Genomic DNA, 27,464 nt, shown 5'->3' with positions numbered 1-27,464 from the left:
AATCCCCCCCTCCCCACCTGCTTGTATCCATCTTTTGTCTTGTATTTGGTCCCTGCTCCAAAAAGTTTACAATCTAACTTTTTGTTCTGCTTCTACAGCACCTGGCCCTATGGTGTTATGGTCCATGACTCGGGCTCCTAGGTGCTACTGAAACATAAATAATGATAGAGGGCTGGCTCTGAGCTTTAGCCTGGGAAAGAAGTCATTCAAGTTTCAATGGACTGCTGGGGGTGGAAGCCAGCTTGGAGTGGAGAAAGGCCAGCCAGCCACATAGACAGTTTGTTCAATGAGGTTAAAGATGAAAGGCAGGAGGGACAGGACTTGGAGAGGCAAGTGGGCTCTTTAAGCTGGAAGAGCCTAACGCACATTTGTATTGGGAGAGCGTGGGATAAGGGAGGGGATGAGGGGGCAGGAGGGAGATCAAGAGAGAAAGTCATTGCAGCAAGAGGCAGGTTAGAGCAGCTGAGCCGCTTCTGCAGCCGGGAGAAGCAGAGAGCTGCAGGACAGGAGCGGAGGTGAAAGCTGGCCCGAGGGGGGAGTGTAGGGGCGGGCGTCGGGGCGGAAGGAGGATCAGCTGCATCTGTGCAGCACCCTAGCTCTCAGCAAGCAAGGCTGGACCGGAGCTGGTCCTCGCAGGGGCTGCAGGGTGGAGCGACAGAGCCCGGTCCCGGTGCCCCAGGAGGCTGCAGCGCCCAGGGGCGGGAGGAGAGGCCAAGCCCAGCCTGGTCCCGGCGTAAGCGCTTCTCTCCCATCCCCGGGCGCTGGGCACAACCAGGGACCGCCCCGCCCAGCCCAGCCTCTTCCCGGGGCGCGGCCGGCGCCCGCCTGAGCCCTGCGAAGCGCAAGGGGCTGGACCGACCCAGGGGAGAGCGCGGCGCGCGCCGCGGAACCAGGCTTCGCTGGGCCCGCCCCCAGGCTCCGGCCAAGGCCCCGCCCCCAACCTCTTCTTGCGAGAGAGGCCCCGCCCCCGAGTTCTGACCAAGTGCGGCCCCGCCCTCTCCGGCCAAGGCCCCGCCCCCTAGCCTTTACCTAGCGAGCCCCCGCCCCCGGGTTCTGACCAGGCTGGGCCCCGCCCCCAGGCTCTGACGAGCCGGGACCCCGCCCCTCAGGCTCGCGCGGGGGCGGGGCGAAGGCGCCGCTGGAGCGGCGCCCGGGGGGGCGGGCGGGGAGCGGCGGCCGCGGGAGGGAAGCAGCATGGCGGCCGGGTGCGAGCCGCTGAGCGCGCCGCCGCCGCCGCCTTCCCCTCCTGCCGTGGCGGGGCCCGCGGGCCCGCTGCCCGAGTAGCCGCGCCGCCCGCCCGCCCGCCCGCCGTGCGCCCGGCCATGGAGCTCGCCCGGCCGGCCTTCCCGGCGCTGCCGCAGGCCAAGGAGGACTCCGAGGTGAGCGGCCCGGCCGCGCGCGCTCGGGCCTGGGGGGACGGGGCGTCCCCTCCCCCTCCCGCGCCCCCTGAGGGGCCCGAGCGCCGCCGGATCGGCGCCCCCCGGTATAGGCCTTGTGTGCCCCCGCCAGGGTCCCGTGCGGCCCTACCGCCTCCCCCCCCCCGCTTCCTCACGGGGGCCTCCTGCCTCCCTCCCTCCCCGGGGGGCCCCGTCCCCCCCACCCTCTGCCTCCCCCGGGATCTCTGCTGAGGCCCCCCTTCCCCGTACGGGGGCGCTGGACCATTGAGCCCCCTTCAAGCCAGCGGGTGGGGCAGCCCCCAGGTCCCCCCTCATGAGTAACTTCTGTGAGGGTAACTGCTGAGCCCTCTGCTGCTTGCTCCTGACTAGTCCTGCCCACAGGTGAACCTGGCACCCCATCCCCCCCAGGCACCCGCCTGGCACCCCAGCCCGCCACGGCCTCTAACACCCTCCCTCCTGTGTGGGATCACGAGGGACTTCCCACCTGCTGCCATCTCCACCTGCCTGTGAGGTTGCCCCTCATTTGGTAGCGCTCTGCAGGACAATTGAGGGCCACCTCACTTCTAAGAAATTGGAGGGGGCCGGGTCACTGGGAAATTCCCTCTCCAGATATGTGGTGGTGACTAACTGAGCTACAGTAGAAACCATTTGGAGCACTGGGCGCTCCTTTGTTGCGGAAATACTTTTAGCGTTCAAGAGCTGTGTCTGCCCTGCAATTTAAGACAGGTGGCAATATCGGCTAAGACAAAACTACTCCCAGTGTGGTGTCAAAAGAGCGAGGTCAGTTTGGTGTTTGATTTCTGAACTTGGCTTAAATCTGTAGTGCCAGTCTTGGGTACAGGTAATGTGTTTTCATATGTTGCAAACAGGCACAAGTGTGCCCCTTTTGATAATGTCATATGGGTAGGGCCCTACCAAATTCACAGTCCATTTTGGCCATTTTTACAGTCATGGGATTTTAAAAATCATAAATTTCATGATTTCAGATATTTAAATCTGAAATGTTCTGGTGTTGCAACTGTAGGAGTCCTGACCCAAAAGGGGGTTGATGTGATATTGTCACTATTACTTCTGTGCTGCTGCTGGTGGTGAAGTTGATTTCAAATCTGGGTAACAGGAGAGTGGCGCCTGCTGGCCAGGAGCCTAGCACTGAAGGCAGCACCATCACCACCAGTCGCAGCATGAAAGTCAGGATGGCAGGGTGCTGCATGGTCGCCAGGTTAGCAGCTACCACTCTCTGGCCATCCAGCTCTGAAGGCAGAGCAGAAGTAAGGGTGGCAATACCACACCCCCCCTACAATAACCTTGCGACCCCTCCCCCCACAACCCTCTCTTGGATCAGGACCCCCAGTTTGAGAAACACTGGTCTCCCCTGTGAAATCTGTATAGTACAGGGTAAAAGCACACAAAAGACCAGATTTCACTGTCGTGATGCATTTTTCATGCCATGAAATTTTTAGGGCCCGACATATGGGGAACATAAAATGCCACTACATTTATGGTTGGATGTTGATAGTGTCTGAAATCTAGACAGTTTTATAAATTGCTGCATACTTCACAGATGCTCGCAATTATTACATCCCTATTGATGGGAATTATTGTTGCTTGCTTGTTTTGTATTATGGTGAGCTATTTGCAGTACCTGATTTACTATATCTGTTTTCTTGTTTTGGTACTTGTTTTCTTTAATGTCCTTTCCCTACTACGTCTGGTAACTCTCTAAAATTTTAGACACATTCTCAAACACAATTATAATATGGTTTGCATCTGAACTCAAGATAAAAGTTGTGTTCACAACCCTGCAGGGTAGTCAGTAGTATATCTGTTTGTTTAAACAAAATATCTGCCCACTTTGGAGCACTCATGCATGCTACCTACAGCTGTGTCCAGAAGTAGTTAACCAGAATTGTGTTTGATGACATTTTAAACTTCAATTTTAGCTAGCATAGTTTGAAAGGACACTGGGTAAACCTGTTTTGAAAATAAATATCGTTGTTAATGTTACAATGATTTTAGTTCATTAAAACTGAAATTATAAATCTATTTTACTTCTCACTGTTTGCATTTTTCAGTATAGATAATGAAAACAGAATAATCCCTCATAGTTCTCATACATTAACATAATGCCATAATGTTAGGGCTGTAAATTTGACAGGAAAAAAGTTGGAAATATTTTTTTAAACTGTGAAAACACTTCTATTGATCACAGGTCTTGTAAAAGTTTTTACAAAATGTAAGTTGTGTCTAACTTGCATCCCTTCAATCCCTATTTGTGGGGAGGCTAAAGACTATAATACCACTGACGTTAGAAAATATTTTTATAAAGCTAAAGCAAACTAACAAGGAGAAACCTAAAATCACTTATGATGCTATAAAGTCCAGTGCTTAAAATGTGCTTTGGAAAAGCAAATGAAGTAAATTAAAATTGTCCAATCCACAAAAATAAAATCAGTGAAAGCTGAAACTTCATCTCTTATATACTGCCACAAGAAGGTAGATTAGTACAAGTACTATAACAATACATAACTGTTGAGACTCCTGTAATACCTAAGACTAGTGTGGTAGATTAAGTAACCGTAAAACATCACAGTTTAAAAATGATCAAGAATGTTGGGAATGTCATCTGATAGGAGCATCAGTATCTTCACCCTGAGTCACAGTGGGTACTACTTTCTGTAATGTAAAATTTCCTATTCAAGTTCATTTCTCTCTGCATAATATCCAAGAGTAAAAATCAACAGGCCAGTTTTCTGGTAAACAATTTATTTGGGATGACCTTTTCAGGCTGCATATTGCAGCCACTAGTCTTGGATAAAGATGCCTTTCAGAGCTCATTAGTGCCACCCTTCAATCAGCTAGAACAGGGGTTCTCAACCTTTTTCTTTCTGAGGCCTCCCCCCAACATGCTATAAAAACTCCATAGCCCAAGTGTGCCCAAGAACTGGTTTTCTGCATATAAAAGCCAGGGCCAGCGTTCAGGTGTAGCTAGCAGGGCAATTGCCTGGGGCCCCATGCCAAGGGGGCCCCGTAAAGATTTGCTCAGGCTTCAGCTGCAGCCCCAGGGGTTTCGGTCCCATGTGATGGGGCTTCGGCTTTCTGCCCTGGGCCCAGTGAGTCTAATGCTCGCCCTGCTTGGCGGACTCCCTGAAATCTGCTCGCTGCTCCCCCAGGAGCTCTGGACCCTTGGTTGAGAACCACTGAGCTTGAAGGCTTGCATTAAGAAACCCAAGGCAGCATTTACCCATACCTGCTGGGGTGAGGTTAAGTTCATCATGCCTCAGCAGCATTTGTAGTCTGCTACCTTCTCAGGGACTGGAAATCATTATTGGCTCTCCCATATGAACACACAGAGCCATTACTGGGGTGGCTCACGTTTTCTAATTTTTCTTTGTATTTACTTTAATTGAATGAATTTAGTGCTCATGCAAAGGAGGAGCTCAATCACGTCTCCAGGTAGACATAATGTAGGCAGGCAGGTGCTGTCATCAAGCTTCTGCCACACACCTCTGCCAGCATACATCAGTCCTGACTTGCATTATCTCCACTGTTCCATGCTGATGCACAGACTGCAATAATGCTAAATTGTGCAATTTTGTGACATGAGCCAATAAGGTCTGTATGAGACCACTTCTTTACTGTTTTCCATTTGTAATCTGATTAGAAATTGAACCCATATTTCCAGCTCACGGTGCCATCGAGATTCCTATGGAGAATGTCTTTATCTCTATTTTGTGCGTCTTGATACATACTTGAAATATATCACAGTTCTGGCAAAGCGCATCTGGTAGATGCTGTGAATCTGTGGTAACAATTGTAAGCATTTGTTTTATTATGGATCAGTAATACTGAACATGTCAAAGCCTTCTGAATAATGATTTTACATGCTCCAAAATAATTTTAAACCTTAAATTCTCATGCCCTTTCAAACCCCACCCCCCAAAACCTCAAGTAATTAGCCTACATCTTCTAATTATTGCTTGCCAAATTCCATGAAAAACTGCAGAAGCTACACAAGGGGAAAAATTGGTATAACTGTTTCTACATTCCTGTACCTTAAAGGCACATTGTCAAGTACCCTTGATCCAAAGTTCAGCCTGCTTTAACAATTTGATTATTACTGCTTTAAATTTTTAAAACTTTTTGGAGAAAACCCTCTGCTCAAATGCTGAGAAATTCAAATAAAAAACACCCATTTAGGAGCTATGTTTTGTACTCGTGTTTCCTCTGCTGGTTCTACAGCAGTAGTTAATACACTGTTCCCTAGAATCCTGGTGTAATAACTGATGTTGGTGAATAAAGGAAGGAATAAAGAAAAATCGTACTTTCGAGGGACAAAGATAATTGGTGTTTGCCAGAAATGTAGAAAAAAGGATTTATGTAATTGAAACAATGCAGACCCTTAAACATACTTGCAGTGGTAATCACTGCTAAAATATTTTAGTTTGAAGAAAAAAGAGCTAAGGATTTAAAATTTCCATTTTGTAGTCGTAATTTTTAAAATTTGGATTATAGTTCAGTATTTGGATGCAGGTGCCTAAAGTAAACATTCTTAATGTGGAGTTCAGTCTCTTGGTGCAGTGGCTCTCAACCTTTCCAGACTACTATACCCATTTCAGGAGTCTGATTTGTCTTGTGTATCCCCAAGTTTCACCTGACTTAAAAGCTACTTGCTTACAAAATCAGACATAAAAATACAAAAGTGTCACAGCACACTAGTACTGAAAAATTGCTTACTTTCTCATTTTTACCGTATAATTATAAAATAAATCAATTGGAATATAAATATTGTACTTACATTTCAGTGTGTAGTCTATAGAGCAATATAAACAAGTCATTGTCTGTATGAAATTTTAGTTTGTACTGACTTTGTTAGTGCTTTTTATATAGCCTGTTGTAAAACTAGGCAAATATCTAGATGAGTTGATGTACCCCATGGAAAACCTGTGCATACCCCCATGTACCCTGGGTGAGAACCACTGTCTTGGTGTATTTTGCATACTAGTTATTGCTTTCGTCTATTATATTATTCCATATAAAAATAATTGGGAGGACTCATTTTGTTTGGCAAACAAGTATTTGACAGTGGTAAATATTCATAGCAACACTAATTTTGTGTTAGTTGTCTGTGGTTTAAAACTTTGTAATCAGTCTGTTTTGCCCAGATGGATTCCAACTATTCTGTGTAAACATTTAAAAATATAAGAAAAACTGGGAACATTTTCTTAAACTTTCACTTTTACATGAGCTGTAGATTACTGTAAATGAAACCCAACAAAACCTCTCAATACAAACTTTTAATACCTCCTGGTCTGTGGGCACTTAAAAAGGTTTTTTTCTGTTAAAATGTATGATCAGCATACCCAAATAAAAATCAGACAGAGCAAAGGCTTAAAAGAAATGCTACACGATGCTAGCAAATGATTCAAATTAAAAAGAAAACAAATCTTGAGCCTAATTTTGCCAAAATACATATGTCAAAGGGGGAGCATTTCACAGCTGCAGAAGCTGATAATCCTCTCATACTTTTTTAATCTCAGGCAACCCAGGATCTACCCTGCTCCAAAGCCCCACCCTGCTCACTCATCTCCCCCCCCATCACTTGCTCTCCCCCACCCTCACTCACTTTCACCAGGCTGGGGTAGGGGGTTGGGGCCGGGGCCGAGCAGTTCGCAGTGTGGGAGGGGGCTCTGGGCTGAGCCTGGGGCAGGGGTTTGGGGTGCAGGAGATAGTGAGGGTTGCAAGCTCTAGGAAGGAGTTTGGGTGCAGGAGGGGGCTCTGGGCTGGGGAAGTGTTGGGGTACAGGGTGCTGGCTCTGGGAGGGGAGGTCAGGGTTGGGGTGCTGGCTCTGGGAGGGGGGTCAGGGCTGGGGCAGAGTGGCTCTGGGACAGGGGGTCAGAGATGGGGTGCAGGAGGAGGTATGGGATGCTGGCTTCAGGAGGGGGCTCAGGGCTGGGGTTGGGGTGCAGGTGGGGTTTGGGGTGTTGGCTCTGGGAGGGGGCTCAGGGTGGGGTTTGGGGTGCGGCCTCCTGCTGGGTAGCACTGACCTCCAGCAGCTCCCAGTCGGCAGCTGGCGCAGCAAGACTAAGGCAGGCTCCCTGCCTACACCGGCCCCACACCGGTCCTGGAAGGGGCCAGTTTGCTGCTGCCGCCCCTGGGGGAAAGGCCGGGGGGGCATGTGGCTCTGTGCACTGCCCCTCTCTGCAAGCACCGCCCCTGCAGCTCCCCCAGCCAATAGAAGCTGTGGGGGCAGTGCTTGCAGGCAGGAGCAGAGCACGAAGGGAGACCCCTGCCCGCGGGGCCATGCTGGCCACTTCCGGGAACGGCGTGGAGCTGGGATAGGCAGTGAGCCTGCCTTAGTGGCAGCCACACTGCGCAACCAGAGATTGCGATCGACCAATTGGTGACCACTGGTTTAGACCCTGCACCTCTGTGGAGCTCTATTGAAGTCAGTGGGAATCCCAACAGCCACAGAGGTTTACTTGCATGCAGCAGCTTCCAGGAGCATGGCCTAATCTGAAAATGACATTGTGAGGCTCCATGTTTATTGTCTCATCACTGTCCGAATCAATATGCTCCGTTTACAAGAGGTGCATTTTCTAACTACAGTCCAGCAAAAACTCAACCTTTTTCCTAATTAGATGTAAATAAAAACAGTTTTAAGCAATCTTAGTAAAAAATCCCTTCCCCAGTGCCACTTGCAAATGTGTTCACTTCCTTAATATTTGTGGTGTTATCCTATTAGATGTTCATGGGTTCTCAGAGTCATCCAGACAATAGAGTAGGCAAGATCCCTATTTTCATCCTGTTGAAAAAAACAAATTCTACTCCAATTGTGCCTAACAGTGAGAGGCAGCACTCTGCCTTCACCCTCCATCTGTTAATAGAATATTGCATTGATGTAATCTAGTGGTTCCAAGTTAGTGTTTGTAAATTGTTATGGGATTTCTTCCAGACTAATACAACAAGGTGGAGAAAATAGCACACAAAACAAAATATTTTGTTCTTGCCATCTCTCCTTCCCTTATGTACATTTCTCCATTTTCTTTCTAGTTTCCCTTGTCTTAATTTTCTTAGTTTCTTGAAAGAACATGCTAGCCCTCTAGCACACTCTCTTTCCTGTGTGTGTTCCCTCTTTCTCTTCAGTTATCTTCACCTGTTTCTGTTCTGTCTGCTTCCTGCACCATGAATTTCCCTGTTGTTTAGCCTTGTTTTCCTATCCATTCCCCATTGTCTTCATAGTCTATTAACTTGCTTCCCACCTCTGCTTTGGCATTCACTCTATATTTTCAAAGGTTAAAATATTTATATGGCAGTTTATATGCTGCACTGGAGAAGTACTCTGCAAAAATAGTTGATATATCTACAGAAAACAAACTGTTAGAAGCTTATTATCAAATGCAGCTTCTGTGGATGTGCCTCTGAGCACCGCATGGATGCAATAGTGTCAAATCCTGTTTAACCACTCCTTAGAAAGATCTGTGTGGGAGTTGTTCGACACCTTCTCTTGCCCAGCTCCATTCCTGATAGACAGCCTATTTGTACCTGCTTGGTACTAGCCTAAGGCAGCTCCTTTTTGTGGCTACTAAGAATTTCAATCCCTGGTAGAAAGAAAAGGAGTACTTGTGGCACCTTAGAGACTAACAAATTTATTAGAGCATAAGCTTTCGTGAGCTACAGCTCACTTCATCGGATGCATTTGGTGGAAAAAACAGAGGAGAGATTTATATATGTGTGTGTATATATAAATCTCTCCTCTGTTTTTTCCACCAAATGCATCCGATGAAGTGAGCTGTAGCTCACGAAAGCTTATGCTCTAATAAATTTGTTAGTCTCTAAGGTGCCACAAGTACTCCTTTTCTTTTTGCGAATACAGACTAACACGGCTGCTACTCTAAATCCCTGGTAGGAAATGGAGATTAAAGTAGCATGTTTTACAGTGACAGAAAAGGTGGTTGTCAGTAATATTCAGACCTTTCTCTTGAATACATTTTCAGCAGCCTAACTGTGTATATCTGATTAATGGCAAAACTAAAAATCAGACTAGATGAAATTCATATAATTGGATATTCAATCATCACTTTATTAATGCGTTTTATGGCCTTTTGGTAGTTGTATTTTGCACTCCTATTGAAGTGCCATCAGTACAACCAATTTAAGTTTTATATATGGCCCTTAATGCACGATATCACAATGTTTTATGGAAAAAGTGATTAGCTAATGAGAGAAGGAAGATTTCAAGATAAGTACAGGGGGAAAGAATTAGGATGCAAGTGAAAGAACAAATCCACAACCATGGAGAGTTGTGGTGTGAGGACAAGATGCTAAAACTGTCAGAACAGACGAATAGTAGAAAATGAAATGAGGGAATTAGGGCAAAGTAAATCACGTTTCCCTCCTGCCATTCAAATTCATTGAATTTGGAGGGAGATAGGAAATTGAGAACTGTTCCCTAACCACTGGATTGTGGGATATTCTGATGTGGCTCTCTATCTCTCTTCTTGAAGCTGTCCATTTTATATTAAATAATTGTTTATAGGGCCAAAGAGAGAGAGTGAAAATGACTCCACAGTCCAGTAGGTAGGGCATGTCCCTGAAAGTTCAAACCCCACTCATCAGGTAGAGAGAGGAACTGGCATCTCCCATATATTGGGTGAGTACCCTAATCAGTGAGCTAAAGGTTAAAAGGGAGCCTGCCACCTCCTTCCCCCAACCATTTTGTGTGGAGTTAGGGTTGTGTCGCAGCGGCTCTGGAAAGAAATGGTGCAGGCACCTGACTGCAGGAGCGGTTTCCTCGCTGTGAATTGCAAGAAGAGAGAGGTGCCTTGCTTGCGAATACAGACTAACACGGCTGCTACTCTGGCACCTAAGTCTGAGAGAGAAGTGAGGCTTAGGACATATCCCTGTCTCATTGGCATCTCTTATTGGCTAGCTTAGGTAGGCAACTGCCTAGCATCCTGGCTTGTGTGGATCCCTTTCTTAGGCATCTGTTTTCCCCATGTGTTGTATAGGGAGCATTGCAATGACTTGTGTACCTTTGTGGATCCCTAGACCATGATATCAAGGATAAATTGAGATAGTAGCAATGGAGTCAGATTGTTGTGGAGCAGGGGGACTTTCCCTTAATAGCCCATATACACAATAAATATAGTCAAAATAAGACTTGGTTACATTTTTGAATGTGGACAGGCTACGACTTAACTCTCTACTATAATTGGACTAAAGCCTTGGACATGCCCAAGGCTCCCATCTGGTTGTGAGTAACAGACCCATCCACACTGCAAACTGTACCCTAGTCAGGGGGACAACTGTAATATAACCAGATTTTCTGACTTGGTTGTAGTTATAGTGCTAGATGGACCTCAGGACACTTATTTAGTTTCCATTGATTCAGTAGTAGGAGGTTACTGTATAGCAGGGGTGGGCAAACTTTTTGGCCTGAGGGTCACATCGGGTTTCTGAAATGGTATGGAGGGCCTGTTAGGGGAGGCTGTGCCTCCCCAAACAGCCAGGTGTGGCCTGACCCCTATCCGATCCCCCCCTGCTTCTTGCCCCCTGATGGCCCCTTCCCGGGACTCCTTCCCTATCCACCCGTTCCCTGTCCCTGACTGCCCCTCGCCCCATCCAACCCTTCCTCTCATTCCTGACTGCCCCCCTGGAACCCTTGCCCCATCCAACCACCCCTTCTCCCTGTCCCCTGACAGCCCCCTGAACCCTTGCCCCTGACTACCCCCCCTCTCCTTCCTGACTGCCCTCCGGGAACCCTGCCCTCTGACCGCCCCAACCCCTATCCACACACCCGCTCCCTGACCACCACCTGGAACTCCCCTGCCCTCTATCCAACCCCCCACTGCCCCCTCACCATGCTGCCTGGAGCACCGGTGGCTGGCGGCGCTACAGCCACACTGCCCAGAGCACCAGGACAGGCAGCCGATGGAGCCAGCCGTGCCACCTGCGTAGCACAGAGCACCGGGTCAGGCCGCAGCTCTGCAGCTGCACTGCTGCCCAGAGCATTGTGCTGGTGACGCAGTGAGCTTAGGCTGCAGGGGAGGGGCCGGGGCTAGCCTCCCAGGCCAGGAGCTATGGGACCAGGCAGGAGGGTCACGTAGGCCGTAGTTTGCCCACCTCTGCTGTATAGCCAGGGGATAGAAGGATCAAAGTAAATTCAGCAGAATGTATGATGGTGTACTTTCTGCATAAAAGTGAGACTTAAGCTAACAATGACACAGCTGAAGGAGAAAGATGAACAAGGGTAAGAGAAAAGCCTTGGAGTACTTCTGGACTTCTTACAAGAAATGAAAAAGGTTTAGATAAGAGGATGCTGAAGATGGATTCTTGTTTTAGGTGCTTGGGGAGCAATCAATATTAAGGAAGCCACACTGAGATCCCAGTAGGATAAGTAGACGGATCTGTGTTGAGAGGTGAGGGGTGTCATTAACCACCTGGAGAAGACCTATCTTAGTATGGTAGGCTTGAAAGTCTAGAAGGGGTCAAGGAGACTTCACTTAGTTGTTGTAAAATAACCATTACCCAGAGCAGTAAAGGCTTCTCAATTCTGTGTGGCAGGGAAAGCGCCATTGCAGGTGGGAGTGATTGATGGCAGAGATACAAGGGGGAAAGGTAGGGGCTTGAGGCAACAATTGAAGTTCAAAGGGGGAATCTAATGGGTGTTTTTCTTCAGAAAAGAGAGATACAAAATGACATTTTCTGCTAACGCTTGATAATTTGATACATTTACACATATCCACAAGGTCATAAATTGTATTAAACTAGAATTCATAATTCTACAACTTGGCCAAACTTCTTCCTCACACAGGCAAAGAGAGTTTGTCCAACAGTTCTCCGGTTATTAATATTAAATACAGAAGTCAGTGTCCCAGCTTGTTTGTTAATAGCCATCCCTTGCTTCAGAACACACATTCTCTCTCCTAGTTAATGCTTAAATATAAGGTTGGCTTATTACATGAAACACCAGGTTTTCCACCACTTTTTGGAGCTTGTGCCTCTCATCCAGAATACAAAGTGTTTCATAGGCCACCAATGCTACTGACCATAATCATGAGCAGGCACAATTTTTTGACTGCAACAGGACTAGAAAAGATTAATCTTCATGGATTGCTTGCTCTTCAGCCAGAGCCGAGCTCCTGTAAAGACTGAATCACTTGCACTGTGGTTGTATGCACTCATAGGCCTTGGCTATCAAAGCAAACATGTACCATTTCAGTGACGTATTGTCATGGTGCATGCGCGCATGTGAGTATTTGCACTTTGTCATACGTGATGTTTTTTAATGGAGTATGTGCTGTTTGATAGAAGGTAAATGCAGGCAAACCCATACACTGTTTAAAACTCCCTCACATTCTGCACTCTACACTGAGCCATTAGCTGGGGTTCTTGGGGACAAACATGCAGGATTTATGCTGTGTATTCATTTTAGTTCTTTCACAACTCCTGCAGTCCCCCTACATTCTCTCTGAACAGCTGTGCCTCTGAGCCACAATCCAGTTTGGGATAGCTGGTTATAGATGAACAATACCACTTTGTAAGGCTTTTCTTGATCACTTTTTACATGGCACTCTTCAGCTTGGTAGTTTACAAACCATAGGAAATGTTTCATCTGCTGCTGAGTTACATTCATGGCTTGGGTATAATCTACCAAATGGTTAACGAAGTTTAGCCGTATTACTGTATCCAGTTGGCATGTCTTAGAGTTTCAGAGTAGCAGCCGTGTTAGTCTGTATTCGCAAAAAGAAAAGGAGTACTTGTGGCACCTTAGAGACTAACAAATTTATTAGAGCATAAGCTTTCGTGAAGTGAGCTGTAGCTCACGAAAGCTTATGCTCTAATAAATTTGTTAGTCTCTAAGGTGCCACAAGTACTCCTTTTCTTTTAGTAGAGTTTGTTTTCATAACAAAATTCCCACATTCTGTCTGATCTGAAAGGAGTTGCTTACTATTGTTTGTCTGCTGGGTATCTCAGGCAGTATGCACAGAGCATTGTCACTCTGGAGAAAATAGTGATGATGGGATGAATTCCTTGGTGTGAGACATCTGCCGGGGCTTAATCTACAGACAAAGATTTTTTTCATATACTTTCTGTACAGTAACTGAATAATCTTGTGTTGTTGAGTGCAAAAGCGCTGGAGAGCTATCATGAAACCACCAGAATAATTCTTGCACTTAGAATCTTTTAGTAACTAATCATGTGCTTTCGGGTAAAGGAAGTACTTAATCTGAGAGACCATCTTTCTGATACCTACTGTCCAAAAGAGATCCTAGTGGCGAATGGCTTTTGTACCCTTAAGACTTCCCAGAGACATTGGAGACTGATGTCTGGAGAGCACACTGTGACATTTTTCTTCATTCGGAATACCTTCAGGTCATCCCTAATTTTCTTTCCCTGGACTGTGTATTGCTAATTGCTGCCTGCTTTTCTTGCACAACTACATTTTCTGCTGCAGGATTTGGCCCCTATTATGATTTGTGCCAGCTTTCTTGTTTATGCTCTGTTTAAATATTTACACAAAAAGGTGTGTTTTGTCCCTAGGAAAAGAAAATTAGAAAGCAGTAGGACTCAGTCTTGCCTGAATATAATTGACCGTATATTTAATGCTGTAAGCCTTCAAACCAACTTCTAACAAGATTATGCACTCTCAGTGTGCATTTTCACCATATTTTAGATTAAGACTGTGTCTTCTAAACTTAACAATACAAAGCAACTAAACAAACAGTGTTTATCAAAACACACAAGTGCGTTTGTACAACAGGTACAGAACACCAAAAGCATACATAAATCATAGGCCTTGTCTATATGGATAATTAGATCAAAGTGAAAGCCTTTGTAGATGTTCTCATTTTGGTTTCAATCAGGTTTATTTCAGATTAGTTTAAATTGATTACAACCACGTTTAAATTAAACTGAGATAAGAGTACACACAGGGCTTTCACTGGTTTAATAAAACTAGTGCCAATTTGTGTGTAGACAAATTTTAAAAAGGGAGGTTCTTTTCAATCTGCCTAGGTATCAAAGGAAAGATACTGGCTATCAATATATCCACACTTTGTCACACGCTTTTAACTATCCAAAGTACTATAATAAACTCTCTTCAAATTTTATTTCCAAACAATTATAAGACTAGTACAATTAGTTATATTCAGGCAGACTTGCAAAGCAGTAGGACTTACTTTCTTTTCCTATGGACAAAACCCACCTTTTTGTGTAAATAAAAAGAAATCCTTAAGCTGATCATCAGACATTCAAAACAAAGGACACAATCAACTAAAAATCATTTATCTCATAGAATTTACCTTCTATTACAAGTAACACATAAGTGTAAATGGAAGATAACTTTTTAAAAGTTGACTAATGTATTTACTTGTGCATTTGGCAGTGTTTTCTGTGTAATCAGTTTCACTGCAATCCATTTTCCTTGTTTGTGTAGTCTTTTCACACAGTAGTAGGGAGAATTTTTCTTAAAATGTGGTTCCATATTTTAATTTGAATTGAACTTTCCTCAAATGCTGTCCCAGATTCAATTCTGCAATCCAGGGTCTTAGGGAAAAATTTTTACTCTGATACCCAAATCCCATATAATCTTACTAAATATCATTTAGTCTGTAAAGCCTCACTGAGTACCTATTTTTGTTTTAAGACATGTATCTAAATGAGGGAAGCGATATATTACGTTGTTAACAGTATTTATGGCTCCCCCAAATTCCTAGAATTGGCCATACTGCGATTTTGGGACCTGAAGCTACTGCTCCCACTTCTGAAATCTAGGGGTTACATTCCGTAATTCTTTTCTTGCAGTATAAACTGCTACTGTAACCCTGACATGTTAAAGTCATGGTCAGCAATTGTCCAATAAGTATGTTTTTTATGACAGGTTTCAGAGTAGCAGCCGTGTTAGTCTGTATTTGCAAAAAGAAAAGGAGTACTTGTGGCACCTTAGAGACTAACAAATTTATTAGAGCATAAGCTTTCGTGAGCTACAGCTCACTTCATCGGTCTGTTTTTTTCCACCAAATGCATCCGATGAAGTGAGCTGTAGCTCACGAAAGCTTATGCTCTAATAAATTTGTTAGTCTCTAAGGTGCCACAAGTACTCCTTTTCTTTTTGTTTTTTATATAACCTATTAATTTTCCAAAGGGGTGGTGGGAAAGGAAAAAAGGGATATTAGCAGAGCCCTGGAAGGGCAAATGGGAACAGTTTATATAAATTTGAACAAAGGAACTATTAAAGCCTCCAAGGAAGGCTTATGTAAATATACACACACTGTGGCAAACTAAACAGGTGTGCTTGTCACCTTGTTCTTTGCATATATGTTATATTCCTTTGCCCTCCCCCCCATTGCCTTTTTAGATTGTAAATTCTTTGTGTTGGTAGAATACCTACCGTGGGGGGGGGGCACGCGCTGATCCTGATTAACCCCTAAAATATTGGAGATAATTCACATGGGATAGGGAATGAATGAGTGAACAGCAGGAAGCGATAGTGGATTGTCAGGAAGGAAAAGAATAGGAGTTGGACAGACTGTGTTGATAGGTTTTAAAACTCAGCTCTGGCACTTGTTCTGTAAGGCACAAAAAAAAATGCGGGAGGGAGGAGGAAATTGGAATGCTGGTGGATTGAGGAGATGGTACAAAAGGAGCCAAGGCAGGCTGTAGTGACCTTGCACTGGCAGAGATGCATCCCCACAACAAAACTTGGAGGGGTTGTGATGGTGCAGGAATCTGATACGCTAACTAATAGGAATATTCAGGTCCTTCTGGCTTGATGCACGGAGGTGTGCATATAAACCCATACAATTGTCTAGGATAAAGAAAAATGGAAATGACTTTTTTGTGACTTACTCTGCAGTGGAATTGGTAAACTGTGTTAATATAGAATAAGTTTCTGGAATTGGCAAAGCTAATATCAAGTGATGAGTATATGGTGTTACCTGCAAGATTCCTGTTGATGTGTACCTTTGCCTATGTTATAGCCATAGAAACATCGCCTTTACCAGAATTTTGTATCACCCAGGGCTAATGCAGAAAACTGTTTAGACACAGGTTAGGCTTGATCCACTCATCATGAAAAGTTTTAATTTCACCGTTCCTTTTGGTTGGAATTCTGCTAGTTAGTCCAACTTTCTTTGCTCAGGCAGTTCATTTTGACCCAAGATGCATTTAGTAGCAGATTATGAAATGGCAGGCAACTGGCTTAATTTAGAAAATCCATTTTCCAGCAATCAGACTATTTCACAATGTGCTTGTTTGTTTTGGTTGCTAGCTTTTTTTGCACATTCCCTATTGTGTGTGTGTGTGTATGTATATATATATTTATTTTATTTTTTAAAGGATTGGACCTATCCCATGAGAAGAGAGATGCAGGTATGACACTCTAATTTGTTCATTTGAGCCAAAGCCCAGTGGCTCATTCAGTAAGTACGTGGAGTTGCCAAATGAAAGACTTGAGTTCAAAACTAACCTCAGGCTCTTAGATAGCAGGCTGGCAGTATTGCAGCAGATATGCCTCCTGGGGGAGGGTGCATGCTACATTGTTCTTGAATTCCCCACCCCTAGTGGCTAGCATAGAGTAGTTACAGTATATAGCAGGAGGATGCTAGCAATCTCTTGCTGGACATGTGCTGTGTTCTATTGGAGGTTTAAGTATGAAGCTAGGGATTTTTTTTAATGGGGGAAGAGGAATGAGGAGAGAAGAGTGGACAGTCTAGAATGAAGGGTAACTGGGATCAGTATTGCAAACATAAAGTTAAAAAACACTATTAATTGGGAATCTTGTCCTCTCTCCCAACGCCTGAAATATACAGTTTTCTGCCTTCATGTATGTTAGAGCACGGGAACTACAAATAGACTAGAACTTTGCTTCTGGCTTAAATTAATTCAGAAGCAGGTGTTCTCAAATAGCAGCATTTGGGGAACTTAAGTGTTAGTACCATGACCTTTCAGCCAAATCCTTGCATAAAATAAAGATCTTCGGACGTGCCTGAAAGTGAGATTGAATGGAGGGAGGATAACTGGATACAAATTAATCATTTGTTCCTAACTATCATACAAAGTGAAATAATTTATTGCGTATGTAAACTGAACATAAGTGAGCTTTTAGGATACCTAAAATGACTTGCCTTCATGCCAGCTCACAATTCCACTGAAACCCACTAATTAAACTAGGGCTAGATAAAGTGTGGCAATCTAACTTGAACTTTGTCTATATAAAGGATTTGATTTCTCTTTCAAAAATAAGAGTCTCTTCTTATCACATTTCTTTTACTTTACAAAACTTTTTTTCCTAGTCCTGTTATAAATGACACTTGATAACATGTCCCTCACAACATGATAAATTACTTGTTTCCATGGCCACAGTTGGAGTTGAGAGCCCAATGCATTTTTAACTAAGTTTTTTGAGTTGATGTTTAATGGTTTTTTTTCCCCCCCCCCCGTAGGAAATTTTACCTGGTTTATTTTTAGGCCCATATTCTTCAGCTATGAAAAGCAAGGTACGTTTTTCAGAATATTCTCCTCTAAGTAAAGTTCTAGCAAAATTACTCTTTGCACTTTAACATAGTTATTGTATGCAATTTACTTTTTCACAGTTAATGTTTACACAACTCTCAAGTCTTTCATATATGAGCTCATTGTGAATTAGACAAGGTAAATGAGGTAATTTATCTTTTATTTGACCATCTTCTACTTTCGAGCTACACAGAGCTCTTCCTCAGGTCTGGTGAAAGTACTCAGGGGATACTCCTATGCAGCAAAGAAAAAGCTGCGGCTAGCCCATGCCATCTGACTCAGGCTTGCGGGGCTCTGGCTGCTTCACTGCTGTGTAGACTTCTGGGCTCAGGCTGAAGCTTGAGCTCTGGAACCCTCTCACCACACAATCCAGCCTGAGCCCAGAAGTCTACACAGCAATGAAACAGCCCCTCACGGGCCAGCTGCAGGTGTTTCTTTGCTGTGTAGGTATACCCTGTCTCACAGCTAAATACACGGTCAAACACATAGTGTAGCATAAGAAGTTAGCATATATTCCAAGGGACCATTCAAGGTGGAGTGGACCGTTAACCATCCCTTTTAGAATATGTGCTAACTACTTACAATAAACTGTCTGTTCCACCTTGTATTTAGCTGACACTGAGTACCTTTCCCAGACCCAAGGAAGAGCCTGTGTAGTTTGAAAGCTTGTCTCTCTCACCAAGAGAAGTTTGTCCAATAAGATATTACTTCACCCACCTTGTCTTTCTAATACCCTGGGACCAACACAACTACAACAACTCAGCATGAATAACATATTGTCATAAGAACATAAGAAAGGCCATACTGGGTCAGACCAAAGGTCCATCCAGTCCAGTATTCTGTCTACCAACAGTGGCCAATGCCAGGTGCTCCAGAAGGAGCGAACCTAACTGGTAATGACCTAGTGATCTCTCTCCTGACAAACAGAGGCTAGGGTCACCATTGCTTACCCATCCTGCTAATAGCCATTAATGGACTTAACCTCCATGAATTTATCCAGTTCTTTTTTTAAACCCTGTTATAGTCTTAGCCTTCACAACCTCCTCAGGCAAGGAGTTTCTTATATTACCTGCTATGGTTTGTCAGATTTGCAAACTCAAAAAATGTGTTAACTCGGGCAGGATGAAGGTAATCTGGGGTTATAGGCACATTATGACATGAGGTTCCTTGGCCTGTGCCCCTGTGCCGTGGCCCCACTCCTCCCAGAGCAGTGAGTCTTGGAATGGGCACCCCATTCTGAGACGTGGGGCAGCTCAGTTCACACCTCTCAGCTGTTATTTCAAGCTGTCTGCACACTCAGGTAGACACCTTTGTATCTGTTGCATCCAATTAATATTTTTGAGCTTTCCTTGACAATCAGGAGAGCACAAAACTTATTTTTAAACAAATGAAAGCTGAGTCTCATGTAATCACATGCCTGCATGTTAACTCCTGAAGTCAGACCCTGAACTCGGCTACAGTGATTTATTCTCTTGCCTCTGCCGTATACGACTATGCTACTCACTCCAGACAAAAGAATCTGTAATACTAGATTGTATAAACAATTTTTCGGTGACTTCCCCTGAAGGTCATTTATTTATTAGTGATTTCACCATAATTAACAAAATCTGAGTTTATAGATTGATTTCTTTTAAAAGAACTTTACATAGATTGTGGCAAGCAAATATCTCTGTGAATGCTCCACTGTACTTTGTTCAGACAATGGATATTGGGCCATTGACAGTTATTTCTCTGTTAGTGTTAAACCATAAATCAGATCAGTCAATTTAATATTTATGTAGTGTGAACTAAGCGGTTCAGTTTTAACATGTCCCAGAGGCAGGAAAAAAGTTTGCAAAATTACATCATATAGTTTAGAAATATAATTTCTCACCTGTTATGGAATGGTTCCATCAAGATTCAGTGTTAGCAATAACATTACCACATGGCACATGAACTTGAGAGAGATTTCAGGGAAGTTGAAGGGTGTGTTGGTGGTGGGGAAACCATTTTTTAAGTCCCCTCTCTGCTTGATGCTTTTTTATCCCTGCAGCCAGGAGCATTCTCCATATAACCCTACATTTGATAAAACAGTTCTTCTCTTTATCTGACTATTGGAGGTCTAGTCTTAAATGTAGTAACTTTTTATATGCTTGCCTGATAACCCCAATCTAACATTTCACATAGATCATATTTTAAGGATAGCATGTCATTTTTCATTATAACTCTTAATATGCTACAATAAAAAACATACATCTTCTTTAAAAAGTTTACCTAAATTCTTATCTTTTGCAGCTACCTATACTTCAAAAACATGGAATAACCCATGTGATATGCATACGGCAAAATATTGAAGCAAATTTTATTAAACCAAACTTCCAACAATTATTTAGGTAAGAAATTAACATAACAGCATAAACAAAAAAAACCCAACAATATTGAAGATCTTATTTTGAAAAGCTATGCTTTAATTATATTTAATGGGATTTTTAAAGGTGTTTTCCTTATTGCTAGCATTGTCCTCTCAAGTAATCGTGTTATGTTTATATTAATTGTTTGAAAAATGTCACACTAAAATATACAAGGGTGTGTCAGATAATCTCTAGAATGTGTATTTATCTCACCATGCCACAAAATACTTTGTGGTATGCCAAACAAATACACAAATAGTCTCCAACTGTCTTCCAATTACTGATCTGTCCGTTCTGGTTATAGTTTGTTTTAGTAAGTTGAAACACTGTTGCAATAACTGATTCAAAGACAATATATGCAGCCTTCTTGTGGCACACAGGCCCGGAGAAGAGAGTTCAGTACAATTTAACATCTTGATAATATTGGAAATATGGAATAGTGGTTCAGCTACATTATATATAAATTCATACCCAGCGTGGTCCTCTGCATCTTTGATTCCTTAGCAGTTTTGCACTGCATTTTGGATCTCATCCTTCCAGCTGAGAACTGGATAGTATCCTTCAGATTCAGTCAGAACCTTTTAACAGCCTACAAGGGTGCTACATTCCCCGTAGTCCTGGAATTGAGATGGGAAAATGACGCTAGGTCTTTTATATGGCATTGTACAACATCTTATGCAGTTTTCTGAATGACATTGCAGCAAAGCTATCTTCCAGATTTACTGTACCCATTAAAGAAAAGGCAATATGTAAGACACTTGTATGCTCACAGTAACTGTTTTAATTTCAGGTATTTAGTCTTGGATATTGCAGATAATCCAGTTGAAAATATAATACGATTTTTCCCTACGGTAAGTATCTTGGTCTGTCAGTTTGAGTGGAGTGTGGATGGAGCAGTTCATAGTCAGATTTTCCAAAGTGACTAGTAATTTTGGGTGTTGCAGTTTTTCAGTGCTTAACTTGAAACATCTTATAATGGATTCTGTTCCTGGCTCTGCCACTGTCCTGCTTATTGACCATGATCAGGTCAGTTCACCTCTCCGTGCCTCAGTTTCCCCATCTGCGGAACTGGGACAATGATACTGACCTTTAAGATCTGCTGATGAATAGTACTATATAAGAGATAGGTGGTGGTGGTATTATTATTATTTTATTTTTAGCGCTTGATTTTCAGTGGGTGCTCATCTGTTTCAGAAAAGCAGGCCCATTTAAAGTATCCCAAGATGTGTACCCAGAATTACTAGATATTTTGGAAAACCTTGGTTTCTAAGAATCAACCCTATAATTTTTTCCTTACAGCAAATTTTAGTACAGGTCAGTTTTTAAAAAATGAAAGGAAACTGAATGGTGCAAAATGTAAATTCATTTTCTGGAAGCATATCTTAATCTACTTGAAAGGACTTAAAAGGCAATATTCATAATAAAAAAAATTCATTTAAATACCTAGTTACACTCTGGAACATTAAACAGAAAAAGTGGTTAAAGAAATGCTGAACCTCAATTTGTACATTTTGGATTGTTTGTTTTTGAGAGAATTGAAGCATTGTATGGAAAGTCCCCCCCAATTAAATTGTGGGGGAGGGAAATCACATCTGGCCTTGCAACTTACAGTAGTCCCAGTGTTTTCATAGTGTGGACCACATAGTAGCCACCCCCTTCCTAATCATTAATCCAGTGTACTACTTTGCAGCTACTTGCCTTCTCCCCATTCCCCTGCACGTGCTGCCCTGCTGCCTGGTCCTCTTTTCTGCCCTGTTCCTTGTAACTGTTTTACCCTGGATATGGCTGTAGACATTCAGGATGGCTCTTGTTTGCTCTCCTATATAGCTATGACCCAAAAAAGAGATCTCATTTCCAGCTGCTTTTGAAGGTTACTTGGCTCTTCTATGCAGTGAAGAGACTGGGGGCTTGAGCAGCAGCTGGAAACAGGGAAGAGCCAGCACTATTTGACCATCTCATATTGGTGTTGGTCTAGAGAGCTCTCTAGACCACAAATCCCATGTTGTAGGTTGATGAATAGAAACCTACACAAGAGATTTAAAAAAGGTGGCTTTTTTACAGTAGATATACCAACATCAATGTAATTCTTCGTAAGTACTTTATTGTGACCCAGATTATATTTCTGTTGGGTATTTTGCCTTTCATCTGTTCACTTCCAGATAGCATAGGCTGTTTGCATTGAATTGTCATGAAGTATCTTGGGATCATGGTGGGATTATAAATAACAAACTTTGTTCATGGTAATGCTTAACTAAAATGTGTTTAATTTCTGATAATTAATTAAATCTCTTCAGGTAGCTCTCAAATAACTGTCCACTAAAAGTTTTCTTTGTATTTCAAAATTCTCTTTAAAAAAAAAAACCCCTAATTTGTATGTAGAACAGTTAAGTGACATATTTACCATGTAAAATCTTGAATTTTTACATATTGACTAATGATGTTTGGTGTGAAAACTCTTCAGTTTTTAAAGGTAAAAATGGTGTTAGTATTTACAGCTCTAGTTGGAACTGCATGTCTTCATATAACCAACTCACTCTTCCCTATAGACTAAAGAATTTATTGATGGAAGTTTACAAACTGGAGGTAAGCTTAGATTCACTTTTTCTTTGATTTACCTAATATCCTAATAGTTTGTTACAAAGCTTTAAAAATCCACTTGTTTAGTTGTGTGTATCTGGGCATAAATTCTTGTAACTGTCAAGTACCGAAGTGCAGATTTCCCAAATGTTTGGGTTTTTTGACTGACTGGCACTTGTCATTTTGCGTGCTCATGAACCTGGTAGTGGAATTAGTCTTAACACTGCATTTTAATATAGGCCCAATACAAACTATTCTCCTTCCCTTCCACCCAAACTTGGATAACCAATCTATTCCTAGAGCAGTCTGTACACTGCAGATTTGATTGTGTTCTGGAAATTAATATAAATTCATGTGCTTGGGTTTTTGTTTTTAAATGTAGGGCCTTGCTCCTATACTAGGATCTGCGCTAACAGGATCCTGATTAGTGATCTAGAGTGAAGTAAAACAAAATTTGTAAGACACTAACCTATTATTCTTTAGAAAATACTTGCGGTTGCATGGATGTGTTTAAGGTGAAAAGCTGGTAAACTTGGGAGAGAATAATTTTTACCCATCTATACAAGTAATTCTCTCTCCTCTCAGGAAAAGTTCTTGTCCATGGAAATGCAGGGATTTCTAGAAGGTAGGAATCTTTCCCTTTCTTTTTTTTTAATATGCAGTATGTTTTTTTTTCTAAATAGTTTGTTTCTTTTCAGTGCTGCCTTAGTTATTGCATACATTATGGAAACATTTGGGGTGAAGTACAGGTAAGAAAAGTACATTTAAACTGATTTGGAATTTAGTTGTCCTAAGTTATCTGTAGAAATTAAAATAAGTTTAATTTAAAAAATACTTATGGGACATTGGTCCATTTGCTGTTTAAGATAACTGCTGCCTTCCCAACCAAGTACTTAATTGTAAATGTAAAGTAATGATTTAACTTAGTAGTATTATAAAGAATTTTCAAAGAGATGTACACTCTGTGGCTTTAGGGCTGAAGCCAGCCTTTAACTCTTGGGGGTTGAGAGGAGTCTTTTCCCTTTCGGCAGATTATCCCCTGATTGCCTGCTGCAGGGTTGCTTTCAGCTTTTTCTGAAGCGGGTGGAGACAGGATACTGGACTAGATGGATCACTAGTCTGATCCAGTATGGCAATGCCCATGTTCTTGCCAGCTGTAATAGTCCCTTGGGGCCTCTGCCACACAGTGCAGTTTAGAGATGTCCTAACACTGTGCCTTGAGACCAACCTTGTGGCCCCTAGGCAAGGGGGAGCCTAAAGCCACCTTCTCCTACACCCCCAAGCTAGTCCAGGTACAGAAGGGCTAGTTATAATGGTCTTTTAAAGAAAAGTGTTTCCCCCCAAGAAGTTAGAGCCAGTAGCAATAGACTGGTCTAGCTGTATTTATTTTGTCAGTCAAGAGATGAGTGCAGAGATCTTTTTTCTCATTAAGGGATGCATTTACTTACGTTCAAGAAAGAAGATTCTGTATTAATCCTAATGCTGGATTTGTCCATCAACTTCAGGTAACACTTTTTCCTGGTTATAACTTAAATCACATGGCTTCCTTTTCAGCCAGTTATGTATATACTTATGCAACTAAAAATCAATGTTTCTCAAGTGGTTTAAAATTAATCTAACTGGAATGTTTGTTAGCATACTCTGACACTTGTTTATCTGGAATTATGGAGGGTGGGGGAGAAGAGAGCTGTCACTTTAATCAGTTACCAGAATCAAACTTTGAAAAAAGCAGCTTCAGACATCAGTAAGAAATAAAAATCTGTTATTTCATACATCATCTTAGGGCTTCTTAGCTACTGGTTAGTCGGCAGACAGGGGAGAACTTCAAAGCAGATATCGTGGTCCACAATCACTACATTTATTGGCATCATATCAGAGAACAGAAAATAGCTCAGTAGTAAGGTTTAACATCCCTATACCACCAGGCTTAAATAGATTTACCGCCAGATTTAAATAGGTCTTTTGCGTAAATGGCTGGGAAGCCTGGGGTGATCTGCTGAAATGGGCTTGTAATAGTTGTCAGTCATCCACGTGGCTGCCTGGTGGTGAGACAATTTATTTAGTTTTATTTTTACAGTATCTTATTTGTAGGAAGCCTCTCCTTGTGCAGTCATCTTATTTCTAAATCTGTGGCATTTGTTTGCAGTAAAATAAGACCTTGTCTTCATCTTCACAGCCCTATGCAATTGTGTCCCTGTCTAAAATCGCAGCAATTGTCCTATATTGACAGTTCAGTTGCTTTATAGTCCAGTCCCCTTCCTGGAGCAACACTGCCTCCTTTTCCTTAAACATCCTTCCTTGAGAACCTGTGTTCATGCAACCTTTTTCTCCTCCTTGAGTGCAAGCATCAGAGGGGTAGCCTTGTTAGTCTGGATCTGTAAAAGTGGCAAAGAGTCCTGTGACTCCTTATAGACTAACAGACATATTGGAGCATGAGCTTTCATGGGTGAATACCCACTTCGTGCAGCTACTGTTAGGTGGATGCCATCTCTTTCCTGCACCGACTCTCTCAGTTTGAACACTAATTGCCACAAGAAAGAAAAATGGGGCTAACAAGATGGATGTGTTCCAGTAAGCATAACTCATTTACTAAATGTTTTCATTCCCATAAGCCCTCCTCTAACCTTTGTCCTAAGCAGCTTTCTCTCTAACTTACAGTTCAGTGTCTCCTTATTTTACAAAGGTCCATGCATACCTCGTAGCAATATGTCCTTATTTTTTTAGGAATATGAAGCCATCTATCTAGCAAAATTAACTATCCAGATGATGTCACCACTGCAGCTGGAGAGATCACTCTCTGTTCCACCTGGTACTACAGGTAAGAAGTCTCTTCTGTTCTTTGTAACTACTCTCTTCTCTCCTAAGGACAGTTATGTGGCTTGGTTTTGTGAAGTGATTTCCATTGGCAGCAATGGTCAGGCTTACTTGTGCAGTGCATCTGTTTCTCTGGGTGAAAAATGACTTCAACTGGTATATAGGAGTTACTTGCAATCTTGTGTTTAGGATGGAGTACTGAAAATGCTCCACTTCCCTGATATACTGGAGAAAGGGTACCTTTGTGGCATGCATCCCCAGAACCTGCTGTAAGCCCTGAGCTATGTGGAGATCCAGATGGGGGGGAAGCCAATAATCGGAGCATATTCCATGCCTAAAGCTAAGGCAGCTTGCTTGGAGGAGGATATTGCTGTGTTTCAATTGAGAGAACTGGGCACTTTTAAAATGTTACCTTTAGCCTCCCTCCCTCACATTGTCCCAACAGTGGCCTCTGATCAGGCCAGGCAGGGAGCACATGCCGTGATGACAAAAGAATGAGGCTTTAATAGCCCACACCCACTGCACGTATTCAGATATGATTTTTCAGTTGCTTAATTCTTTAACTTCAAAAAAGACTGAATTTGAGCTGTTTGCAGTAGCCATGTCCGTAACAAAGTGCACTTGAACGTTTCAACGGTGGGCAAAAGTGTTGCCTTTGTTAAATCTCCTATAACCCGAATGGAGGAAGACTAGTCCAGAGACAAGAAGGAAAGCTTCACACCCACAAGGTGAAAGTTTTGGAAGGTTGAGTATGTGCAGATTTGAGTTTTCTAATGCAACTGTCTTGTGATCTTAATGATAGTAGGTGCTATAATAACTGACTTCTTAAAGCGTACTTCTCTAATATATTTTTTTTAGGAAGTTTGAAGCGAACACATGAAGATGAGGAAGAATTTGGAAATATGCAAGTGGCAGCAGCACAGAATGGGTGACGTAGGGCACCACTATTCCTAGAGATTGTGAAAACCTGCACATGGAAGTGAAGAAAACTAGAAAAGATAAATTAACACAAACGATGAACACACCCAGAGCTTCTTTTCAAATACATGTTGCTTCCAGATGTAAATCTGCCTCTGCAACACACCACAGCAACATTTAATTGTGTGGACTTCTTGAATGAATAGATGGCACTGATTGTTTTACTCCTTTTTACACTTTACAGTTTTATTCTATACCAAGATTTTTGGACTTGCAAAGAGGTATTATTGCAATAATGCACTTTTCATACTTGAAATTTCTTTATTTGTATGATATAAAGTTATTACTTTAAACAAAATGCAAGCTGGGGGGATTTGTTTATAAAGTTATTTGTGTAATTTATAACAAGAGACTTTAGTAAAGAAAAAGTTTGCTAAAATTCGATGTGTTCTAAGATATATTGCAGCTTAGTTACTCCACTTTTAGAAACATACGAAAAGTGGAAATATATCCTGGTTTTTACAAACTTTATATACCTTCTGCTGTTAGCAGTTGAAACTCCTCAATTATCTGAACAGCATTGCCTTGTTATCTTCATGATAAACCCCACTATGTACCAATTTATCTTTGAACTATACTGACTGCCCTCTTGTTAGTCTTTGAGAGAGGAAATACTGATCTAAAAACCTCCATTAGTATAATGCAAGCTAATCTAATAACTGTATCTGGTTAGAGTAAATTATTAAATAAAAGGGTCATGTGTTAAACTAACCAAAGGGGAAACCACCATCTCAACTTGATGTATACAAGGACTAAAATCTTTCTATTAGCGAGCAGGAATCAGTATAGTGTA

The 27,464-nt window shown here is 42.5% G+C and overlaps 1 protein-coding gene across 2 annotated transcripts; it reads left to right on the top strand.

Moving 5' to 3' along the window:
• Nucleotides 1-1,164: 1,164 nt before the first annotated feature.
• STYX (serine/threonine/tyrosine interacting protein) lies at nt 1,165-27,050 on the top strand. Of its 2 annotated transcripts, none has more exons than XM_038405585.2 (11): nt 1,165-1,379; nt 16,737-16,769; nt 17,843-17,896; nt 20,187-20,284; nt 21,093-21,153; nt 22,849-22,885; nt 23,465-23,504; nt 23,578-23,628; nt 24,312-24,384; nt 25,604-25,697; nt 26,552-27,050. In XM_038405585.2, exons 1-11 carry the CDS (start codon nt 1,323-1,325, stop codon nt 26,623-26,625), a joined length of 672 nt encoding a protein of 223 aa, XP_038261513.1. In that variant the 5' UTR covers nt 1,165-1,322; the 3' UTR covers nt 26,626-27,050. The 2 variants fall into 2 exon arrangements, with proteins under 2 accessions (XP_038261513.1, XP_043372208.1); XM_043516273.1 differs by lacking the exon at nt 1,165-1,379 and adding an exon at nt 13,578-13,772.
• The last annotated feature ends 414 nt before the right edge of the window (nt 27,051-27,464 follow it).

The sequence above is a fragment of the Dermochelys coriacea genome, chromosome 6 (genome assembly GCF_009764565.3).
Source record: "Dermochelys coriacea isolate rDerCor1 chromosome 6, rDerCor1.pri.v4, whole genome shotgun sequence".
NCBI lineage: Eukaryota > Metazoa > Chordata > Testudines > Dermochelyidae > Dermochelys > Dermochelys coriacea.
This window is presented reverse-complemented; position numbering and strand designations above follow the sequence as displayed.